Raw genomic sequence first — 11508 nt, forward strand, 5'->3', positions numbered from 1 at the left:
CCAGTGGCTTCTCAACATCGGAAGAAAGAGAGCGTTCCAGACGGCCGCAGAGGCAGCTCTTCCGAAAGCCCCGCGCAACGATCCGAAGCCGCGGCGAGGACAACGGCCGGAGCGCCGCCGCGCGACGGTGGCGGGTAGCGGCACCGGGCTCGTGCAAAGATTAACAACGGCCCCTTTCGTTGTTGCCCCCCGCAGGTACCAGCTGCCTCCGAGGCTGCACTTCAGCGAGCGCGTCATCCCCGACCTGTACGCCAAAGTGGCCTCCGCCGTCAACGAAGAGCTCGAGAGGGCCGCTTCCGTGGCGCTCTCCTCCGAGGTGTGGACCTCCGGCACGGCGGAGCGGTGCGTCACCGTCGCCGCGCACTTCGTCACCGCCGGCTGGAAGCTGGAGCGCTTCGTGCTGCGCACGCGGCCGCTCGACGGGGGCCCGCCGCCACCGCCGGCGGCCGCGCAAGAGGGGGCCGCGCGCGTCGTCGACATCCTTGCCGCCACGGCCGCCGAGTGGAACCTGCACCGGCCGCACGGTTACATCCCGCTGGTGACGGACGGCCCCGGGGCCGCCGCCGGGACCGTCGTCGGGGCTCCCCGGGAGTCGGTGCTGAGGCCCCGCATCGGGTGCTTCGCGCACGCGCTGAACCGCGCGGCGCAGAGGGGGCTGCAGGTGCCGGCGCTGGCTCGCCTCCTGGCCGAGGTCCGCCGCACCGTCGGGTTCTTCCGCCGGAGCGTCGCGGCGATGCTCGTCCTCAACGGCAGGCAACGGGCGCTCGGCCTGCCGGTTCGCGAGCTCGCGGTCGACGCGCCGGGCCGGTGGAGCAGCGCCTACGAGATGCTGGAGTGCTACGTCGAGCAGTACCCGGCCATCGTCGCGAGCGTCCTGTCCGAGGAGGTCCTCCGTGACCTCTTCCACGAGCTGCCGCCGCTCGTTGACGAAACGCTGGCCGACGCGGAGGACGTGTGCGCGGCTCTGGAGCCCGTCATGTGGGTCACGCGCGCCCTCTGCGAGGAGAAAGGGCCCACCGTGTCGACCGTCTACCCGTACACGCGGCGCGTCGTGGAGGCGATGGCGCCCGAGCGGGGCGACAGCGAGCTGGTGCGGGACGTCAAAAAGGCGGTGCGCGGCGGCGTGGAGAGGCGCCACGCTGCCGCCGACGTCGAGGACTTCCTCAAGGAGAGCACGGTGCTCGACGCGCGCTTCAAAAGCCACCTGGACGACGCCACGCGGCTCCTCTGCCGCCGTTCCCTCGTCCGGAAAACCGTCGGGCTGCACGAAGCGCTCCGGCCCGACGGGCGGGCCAAGCGGGACGCCGCGGGGGACCGGCGCGCCAGTGGGAGCCCCGCGGAGGAGAGGAAGCGGGGAGGGGCGGAGGGCCGGGCGGGCGACGTTCGATGCTCGGGGACCGCCGCCAACGGCCTGCGCGACCAAGTGCTCGCCGAAATGGAGCTGTACGAGCAGGAAGAGCCCATCGCGTTGGACGAGGACCCGCTGGATTGGTGGGCCGGGCACGAGTTCAAATTCCCACAGCTGGCGCTGGCGGCGAAGCACTACCTCGGGGTGCCGGGCACGTGCGTTCCCAGCGAGTGGGTGTTCACCGGGGCCGGGGACATCGTGACGGCGCGGAGGGCGCACATTACGGTGGACGAAGTGGACCGGCTCGTGTTTCTGGGAAATAACTTGAGATGACATTTTTTTTTCCTCTCTTTCTCACGTCCTCGAATGCACGACCGCCTTTCATTGCCGGGGGCGGTGCGTGCGTGCGCGCGCGAACGTTCACGGACGTTCGTCGAAACCCGACGTCGAAGTCCGGACGGTGCGGATTGGCGACGACTCGCCGTGAGACGACAGTTTCAGTTTCTCTCACGCCGCTCGAATGCTCGACTGCCTTTCGTTCCCAGGGCGGCGTGCGGTGCGTGCGGCGCGCGCGGACGTTCACGGACGTCCACGGACGTCCGTCGAACGGACGGTGCGGATTGGCGACCACACGCCGTGAGGCAAGGCCACTTTGGCTATTTCTCCTCTTGCAACGCTTCAAGATGCAAACAACTCATGACGTGTACCCAGGCTTGCCCGCAACACGTTTGAAGCTTTGCTATGAAGTATTTTTCATGAGCTTATCATTTCCATGAATGGCATTATTTTCGTTTTCTCCGAGCGTCCAAGTGTATGGTCCATTTAGTTACCCCTGTTGCCACCCGGGTTTCAAAGGGTAACTAATCTTTTTTTGTATTTTCTTTTTGCCTTCCATACGTTAACCCAGCTGTCCCGATATTGGCATTCCTCGTTTTACCATCCTCTCCTCGCCCTTATTGCCTACGTCCAAATTCAGACATCAGGCGACGAAGGTTAACACATTCCGACAGACGCGCTGTTCGATTTGGCTGCATTGGACAGCAACATCGCTGGTCATGTCTCTCTTGCCGAGCCTCGGTTGTGGAATTCCCCTTCCGCTGGAAATTCGTTTATCCAACAATGTGGATACTATATTCTTGGTCTTTTCGGTAAAGTCTCGTAGAAGGGAAACAATAGAATAATAAAAACTATGAAACAATAAAATTCTCACGACGTTTCGACTGCAACACAAGCAATCGTCATCAGGTGTGAAATCCACAGCAAGATAATTTGAAAAAAGTTAAGAAAAAACCGCCACTTTTTTCAAATTATCTTGCTGTGGATTTCACACCTGATGACGATTGCTTGTGTTGCAGTCGAAACGTCGTGAGAATTGTATTGTTTTATATTTTTATTATTTTATTGTTTCCCTTCTACGTGACTTTACCGAAAGAACCAAGAATATGAATCCCTGCAGTCACCAAAGCTTTAAATCAAAATGTGGATACTGTTAAAGTCTCGTCTAAAAACCACATCCTTCTCGTAAGTCCGTTTATTTAGCTTACTCTGTCTCTCTTGGCCTTCCCTTATCCTTGTTCTTACAAGGCGCCTTGACACGTTAGTGGAAGGCGCCTTGCAAATAAATGTAAATGATCATCTTTCATTGATTTTGTAGGATATCTGTAAGTTATCTTAGGCAATAACATGCGTCTTACTGCCAAGCGCAGGTCATCATTATCTTTGTTACCCATACTGATCATCTGATAAGGAACGTAACACACAGAATTCCGCAGGCAATAATACTTTCGTGATTAACATGGCTAATGGTAAATTATATAACAAAGTGTGACATCAGTATTATCTAAAGGTCTTAACTATGCAATTACTCCCCGAACTGTAGCTGTAGATTAAATAAATTGCATGCGTGTACGTTGAACTTCTTTCGCACCGTACGTAGCGCTATTCGGAAGTTCAGGGGAATGGGCAGTGAACTAAACAACAACAACAACAAGCAGTTCGAAAGAAATGAGTTTGTCGATCTAGATGATGATTTAAAAGTGGCATATAGCTCCAGTGGCTTCCTAACATCGCAAGGAAGAGCGTTCCGGACGGTCGCAGAGGCGCATCGGAAAGCGCCGCGGGATGCGGTAATGACGGTCTTTGTTAGACGGTGTAGCCAAAAGCCACCGCTGCCGCTTCTGCAAAGATGATGACCAGAATTCGATGGTTTATGCAAATTGATCAAGTTAGAGGCAGCCTCATACACAAGATGTGAAATTACGAATATAGTTCGTAAAGGTAAAATAGCTACACTTGATGTTGTAGCCTAAAGCTCAAGCTTTATGTGAAATTAGACAAAAAATTAAGAAAGTGCATTTTTAGCAGCTCATAATGTATAGTACCAGCAGTGATGTCCACAGAAGGGATCATGTCTGTGTGTGTGTCTGTGTTGTTGTGTGGGGAACGGTGGTGTAGCGGTTAGCGCGCTGCGCTACAAACTCTGCGACCCAGGTTCGATTCCCGCTCACGGCCAACACCAGCGACGATTATCTGAACCGGTCCTGAGCCTCCCCTTGATCGACTCAGCCTCAAAATGAGTACCTGGTGCGGTGTGTAAACATCGCCACTCGGGAGACAAAGGTGGTCGGGCGTGGTGTTGGCCACCCACCCCCGCGTGTGCCGTGCCAGCCTTTGTAGGTGCTAACAGCACTTACCCCAACAGTCTATTAAGGTGACACGGGGGATCTTTGTTGTTGTCCTGGTCTCTTCGAGTTCGACAAAGTCAACAATTTGAATGTGTAAGAATAAAAGTAAAGCGTGTAAAATCAATTAGTCGTTTTGAACGATTTAAGTCTTTATGAAGCTACTCCTACAGATTATGCGATTGACTCTTTATCATTTCAATTGTAAAAAATGTTTGTCCCATGTGTTTTTTTGCACACTTTTGAGCTAAAATTGTGTTCCAAGTGTCTCTTAAATTTCTGGTCCGTACACCGACTCTTTACAATTCAGTGACGGCGATTGACTTTTAACCTCATCTTTCACAAAATCATGCAGCAGCCCCAGTGACTTCAAACTTCTGCGACGCTCAATACGGGATTGAAGTTTCGCCCAGATCTGGGGTATTGCCTCAGCTGTAACAAATGCTATATAACATGCATTCTTCACACACACACACAATACCACACATGAAAGAAAGAAAACCAAGTGGTACAAACTACGTGTGCGCATCATGTCATTCAGATTAATCTGAATTCGGGAATTTAACTTATTCCAGTTCTGCAGAGTGTATATAACTACTTTTATGAACGCAAGAATTAAATCATGAAATGTGTTTTTTTCGTGCCCCAAGTTAAATGAACAATGACGAACCATTGTAGGGCATAGTCATTGTTATTTCGTACTCTGATGGGATAGGCGAAGAGTAAAAATTACGTTATGCGATCTTCTTGGTTCTTTCGGTAAAGTCACGTAGAAGGGAAGTAATAAAATAATAAAAATAAAACATAATTAAATAATTCTCACGACGTTTCGGCCACAACGCAAGCAGCTGTCACCTGAGGACGGCTGCTTGCGTTGTGGCCGAAACGTCGTGAGAATTATTTTATTATGTTTTATTATTTTATTACTTCCCTTATACTTGACTTTACCGAAAGAACCAAGAAGATGAATCCCTGCAGTCACGAAAGCTTTAAATCGAACGTTATGCGAGTTAGGAAAAACTGTGTGTATGCATGGCCTATTGGAAAGCTTTCCAACATGCGTTCGTTTTCAGAAGTTTTTAATTCACTGTACGGGAGCCAATGTGTAGCTGCCTGGAAGGAAAACAAACTGGTATTCAGGGACTCCTCTACTTACGAACGAATGAAGTTCCAGAGGTCTGTGGTTCGTAGGTCGATTTGTTCACGAGTCCATCTTTACTACTGTCGATTCCAAACGTGTTGTACATCATGTACACTAAACACGGGGAATGGCTTTTAAAGTTGTGTAATATCTTGTAGATGTAGACGCCGCTGGTTCTTCATGTTCTGTAGATGTAGATGGCACTGGTTCTTCACGTTCTGCACATGTAGATTTCACTGGTTCACGTTCTGCAGATGTAGATGCCACTGGTTCTTCACGTTCTGCAGATGTAGATGCCACTGGTTCTTCACATTCTGCAGATGTAGATGCCACTGGTTCTTCACGTTCTGCAGATGTAGATGCCACTGGTTCTCCATATTCTGCAGATGTAGATACCACTGGTTCTTCACGTTCTGCAGATGTAGATGCCACTGGTTCTCCATATTCTGCAGATGTAGATGCCACTGGTTCTTCACGTCCTGCACATGTAGATGCTACTGGTTCTTCATGTTCTGCAGATGTAGATGCCACTGGTTCTTCACATTCTGCAGATGTAGATGCCACTGGTTCTTCACGTTCTGCAGATGTAGATACCACTGGTTCTTCACGTTCTGCAGATATAGATGCCACCACTGCCATCTATTGCGCAGCGGTTGAACTTACGACTCTTGGTCTGAACAGGCAACTGGACATACAGACGGGTTTGTTCTTATCTCTGAAAGTTCATAAGTCTAGTGTTCGTACGTAGAGGAGTGTCTGTAATTTGGTTTAACACGTTATAAGCTTTTGCCATCAATATTATCCATAAGAGGTTTTTGGGTTAGATCGCGTAAATATAAATGTGTCGTTAAACTCGCCATCACCGACACAGCCAATTAGTAAGGTTTGTCACTTAAATACACCGGCGTGTTGGAGGGTATTTGTAAATGTTGTAGTGGGAAAAAAAAACTTGATTTGGCGCTTTCGTGACTGCAGTTTGTTCCACTGCGTTTGATGTACAAGGCGCTTCACACAAAAACAAATGTTTTTAACGCAGGAATTACTCTTTGGTTCTTTCGGTAAAGTCACGGTAGAAAGAGAAAATAAATTAAATAATAGCATAAGACGTTTCGATTGCAACACAAGCAATCATCATCAGGTATAAATGAAATAGAAAACAAAAGCTAGTAAACTTAGAAATATAATGTAATACAACACAGAGAGTCGGCTAACATAACAGTCAACAAAGATTGCTAAATTTAAGAGATTAAATCTCTCTCTTTGGAAGAACGTAATCAACCAGGTAGAGTGTTGACTGTTATGTTAGCCGACTATCTGTGTTGTATTGCATTCTATTTCTAAGTTTACTAGGTTTTGTTTTCTCTTCCATTTGTACTTGATGATGATTGCTTGTGTTGCAATCGAAACGTCGTATGCTGTTATTTAATTTGTTATTTTATCTTTCTACCGTGACTTTACCGAAAGAACCAAAGAGTAGTGTTGTAGTGGGTTTATTCCCCAACACACAAGCGGTTAGTGCTGTTCTAGTAACGAATTGGCCACATTTTGTTTACGGGTTTAACGACACATTTATATGTACGCGATAGAACCCAAAAACCTCTTGTGGAGTGCTACATTATCAGAGATTCCTGTTTGCTCTGGGTTATCTCGAACTTTTGGGAATCTGTTTTGATCGATTTTGGTCAGTTTTCTACATGGCAGGTTCAAATTAGCAACACGGCTTGATGCTACAGTTTGGCTCGTATTGGATAATCTTTTTACGGATCGATGGACTCAGTTAAGGTGCGTAAAAGCTTTCAACCTTAGTTGGAAAACTTTCGATTTAGAGAGAAAAAAAAACAGATGTGATGTCCGGGGAAAAGCACACAAGGGGATGTACAAAAAACAACCACAGACACATGTTGCAATGTCGTGATTGACTTTACTTTTGAAGACTGACCATTTTAAACACGTTATCTTTTGTTGTATATTTTCTCTGGCTCCAATTGCGTGTGCAATTAATGTCCCCACTTCTTTGTCGCCTGTATACGGCTCCGTCATCCCATGATGCAATTCGCCTCTCGAAGATTTCGCCTCACCGCAATGGGCCTCTTATTTGTTTTGGCTCGTCCGCAGCTTCTACCTGTAAGAGATTCGCTCTGCGAGAGTTTTCCGTCTTCCTGTACATTTTCTTTTTGGCCAAATCGACGCGACCACAGTGCGGCGATCTTCATAGCCGCCGGTAGAACGATATTGACGATCGTTAACTTGCAGAGGCCCGCCATCATGTTTGTTGTTTGTAAAAAGAAAAATGGCCACGTTTGCTTGAACGGTTGATGTACAACTGTGAGAATGTCAACTGCCCAGCCATTGGCTGAAATGCTCGTGACCAGCTTGGGTAGTATTTGACATGTTTGTTGACGTGTTCTTATTTGTAAAAAAACAAATATACAATCGTGTTGGTTTTAATTGCTTATGATGAAATATCTGTAACCTCATTTTCTTGGTAATGGCTAAGTGGCCAGAAGTAGTATTTGTATTCAAATGTTCAATAAATTTTTGTTAACTATAGATATTGGTGCTTGGTTTGTTTTTCTTACATTGTTATGAGTTATCTTCTTTCAATAGTGAAAGAGCCAACGCAGAAGATCCCCTGGGGTTTGATCTTCCACGAAGCTGCTCCATGGTCCACCCTAAATCGCATCAGCCACTGCACAAAGCATACAGCAGCAGATGCGGATGATAGCTGATGCACAAATAGAAAATGACAAACTCTCTCCAGTTGTAGTAGCGGTGCCATCACTGTGGTCATCCAGACCAGAGACCGTACACACCGCGTAATGAGGCAATGCCCTCGATACACAAATACGAAGGAAGAGACATCATCACAGCGACGATGATGATGTTGATGATACACTACTCCGCTACTGTTGCTGCTGACACGGTGGTCTGTGGCTTTACCACCTGAATGTGAGATTGGAGCTGTTGCTCTGCATCTCGCCGGACGACAACAACAAGAAAATTGCTCAGACTAACACTGCCCATAGACTAACATTCATAGACTAACACTGCCCATAGACTAACACTGCCCATAGACTAACACTGCTCATAGACTAACACTGCCCATAGACTAACTGCCCATAGACTAACACTGCCCATAGACTAACATTGCCCATAGACTAACACTGCCGATATACTAACACTGCCCATAGACTAAGATTGCTCAGACAAACACTGCCCATAGACTAACATTCATAGACTAACACTGCCCATAGACTCGTCCGCAGCTCCTACCTGCAAGAGATTTGCTCTGCGAGAGTTTTCCGTCTTCCTGTACATTTTCTTTTTGTCCAAATCGACGCGACCACAGTGCGGCCATCGTCATAGCCGCCGGTAGAATGATATTGACGATCGTTAACTTGCAGAGGCCCGCCATCATGTTTGTTGTTTGTAAAAAGAAAAATGGCCACGTTTGCTTGAACGGTTGATGTACAACTGTGAGAATGTCAACTGCCCAACCATTGGCTGAAATGCTCGTGACCAGCTTGGGTAGTATTTGACATGTTTGTTGACGTGTTCTTATTTGTAAAAAAAATATACAATCGTGTTGGTTTTAATTGCTTATGATGAAATATCTGTAACCTCATTTTCTTGGTAATGGCTAAGTGGCCAGAAGTAGTATTTGTATTCAAATGTTCAATAATTTTTTTGTTAACTATAGATATTGGTTATTGATTTGTTTTTCTTAAATTGTTATGAGTTATCATCTTATTTCATCAGTGAAAGAGCCAACGCAGAAGATCCCCTGGGGTTTGATCTTCCACGAAGCTGCTCCATGGTCCACCCTAAATCGCATCAGCCACTGCACAAATCATACAGCAGCAGATGCGGATGATAGCTGATGCACAAATGACAAACTCTCTCCAGTTGTAGTAGCGGTGCCATCACTGTGGTCATCCAGACCAGAGACCGTGCACACCGCGTAATGAGGCAATGCCCTCGATACACAATACGAAGGAAGCGACATCATCACATTGCCCATAGACAAACACTGCCCATAGACTAACATTCCCCATAGACTAACATTGCTCATAGACTAACACTGCCCATAGACTAACACTGCCCATAGACTAACATTCATAGACTAACACTGCCCATAGACTAACACTGCCCATAGACTAACATTCATAGACTAACACTGCCCATAGACTAACACTGCCCATAGACTAACATTCATAGACTAACACTGCCCATAGTCTAACACTGCCCATAGACTAACATTGCCCATAGACTAACACTGCCCATAGACTAACATTCATAGACTAACACTGCCCATAGACTAACATTCATAGACTAACACTGCCCATAGACTAACACTGCTCATAGACTAACACTTCTCATAGACTAACACTGCCCATAGACTAACACTGCCCATAGACTAACACTGCTCATAGACTAACACTTCTCATAGACTAACACTGCCCATAGACTAACACTGCCCATAGACTAACATTCATAGACTAACACTGCCCATAGTCTAACACTGCCCATAGACTAACATTGCCCATAGACTAACACTGCCCATAGACTAACATTCATAGACTAACACTGCCCATAGACTAACATTCATAGACTAACACTGCTCATAGACTAACACTTCTCATAGACTAACACTGCCCATAGACTAACACTGCCCATAGACTAACACTGCTCATAGACTAACACTTCTCATAGACTAACATTGCCCATAGACTAACACTGCCCATAGACTAACATTCATAGACTAACACTGCCCACAGACTAATACTGCCCATACACTCACACTGCCCATAGACTAACACTGCCAATACACTCACACTGCCCATAGACTAACACTGCCCATACACTCACACTGCCCATAGACTAACACTGTCAACGATGGAGGGGGGGCTCAAAAAAATCTTCAAAATCGCGTGACGTCATTTATGGGCGGCCCCATACCCCCAGACGGACCACGTGGTTGGTTGTGGGCGTGGTCAACCGGGCAGGGTCTATAGCAACAAGCGGCAGGCTGTTGGCCCTGTAGCTTCTGGCGTCTGGTTATTTATGGTGAAGTATGTCCGCCCCGAACTAACGAAAGTAGCACCACATCTACCCTTGCATTAACTAAAGCCCCCCACCTCTTGCAGAGCTTGAAGCTGCCACATCGTTTCGCTTCTGTTCGCCGCTGAGCAAACCAGTTTGAGACACCGCGCGGTAGTTGGGCCTCGAGCCTCGGGCTCGCCTGGATTCGCTGCCCAACTTTCGTCCACCTACCCGGGGGGGGGGGGGGGGGAACCCGACGCCGGGAGCCCGCGGTGCTCGGGTCCGTCACTGATTTACATCACCCGACCGCTCTTTCACTCTCGTGAGTGATGATTTTGTTTTATTGCCGATGTTGACGATTGTCACACGTTTGCAGGCGGTGCAAAGCAGTGCAGATAAATCCATGCAATTCTGTTACCTGGTCGCGTTCGCTAAGAGATGTTGACTACCTCGCCTGGTACGCAGGAGGTCGTGGGTTCGATCCCGACCCTGACGATGCCTGCTGCTGTAGATTTGGCGTCTGTGTGTGTCTCTCTCATCATCATCACGGTGGCTAGGATATGTTGACTACCTCGCCTGGTGTGCAGGAGGTCGTGGGTTCGATCCCGACCCTGACGACACCTGCTGCTGTCTATTTGAGTTTGCGTCTCTCTCATCATCATCATCACGGTGGCTAGGAGATGTTAACTACCTCGCCTGGTGTACAGGAGGTCGTGGGTTCGATCCCGACCCTGACGATGCCCGCTGCTGTAGAATTGGAGTCTGCGTCTCTCTCATCATCACGGTGGCTAGGAGATGTTAACTACCTCACCTGGTATACAGGAGGTCGTGGGTTCGATGCCTACCCTGACGATTTCCCCTGTATATTTCGATTGCGTGTCTCTCTCTCCCCGTGGTCGCGTGGATTTTTCTCCGGGTTTCCCCTCCGCATTTAGAATCAACGTCACGCGTTTATATTATTTGGTTGCTGCTATAAATGTTCACGTGGTGATGATGAAAAGCCGCCACTTTGATGAGCGGCTATCATTTGTGATAGCCGGTTCGCTTCTGAAAAAGAGCTGCTACTTAGCGCAGTGGGACATTACCTGGTAGAATAAAAAAAATGGTTTAGTATCCTTTTTTTTTACCAACCAATGCGTATATGCTATGAATAAGGGTGGTTGCCCTAAACGCCGATTATTGTTCCTGTACAAAGCCACACACACATTGTGATTATTGAAACGAATGTGTTAAGTTTCTGTTCATGTGTTTGTGCACCACTCAAAGCGTAGCAGCGGCAGCATCGGATCATTTGA

At 48.1% G+C, this 11508-nt stretch overlaps 1 protein-coding gene across 1 annotated transcript in view; it reads left to right on the plus strand.

Moving 5' to 3' along the window:
• Positions 1 to 7720, plus strand: part of LOC144735531 (E3 SUMO-protein ligase ZBED1-like) — a 10442-nt gene extending 2722 nt beyond the window's left edge. Inside the window, exon 3 of the mRNA XM_078617947.1 lies at positions 196 to 7720. Within this exon, the coding sequence (XP_078474073.1) occupies positions 196 to 1681 (1486 nt within the window). The 3' untranslated portion in view covers positions 1682 to 7720. The remainder of the gene's footprint in view (positions 1 to 195) is intronic.
• Positions 7721 to 11508: the final 3788 nt, after the last annotated feature.

The sequence above is a fragment of the Lampetra planeri genome, chromosome 55 (assembly GCF_965212315.1).
Source record: "Lampetra planeri chromosome 55, kcLamPlan1.2.h2, whole genome shotgun sequence".
Taxonomy (NCBI): Eukaryota; Metazoa; Chordata; class Hyperoartia; order Petromyzontiformes; family Petromyzontidae; genus Lampetra; species Lampetra planeri.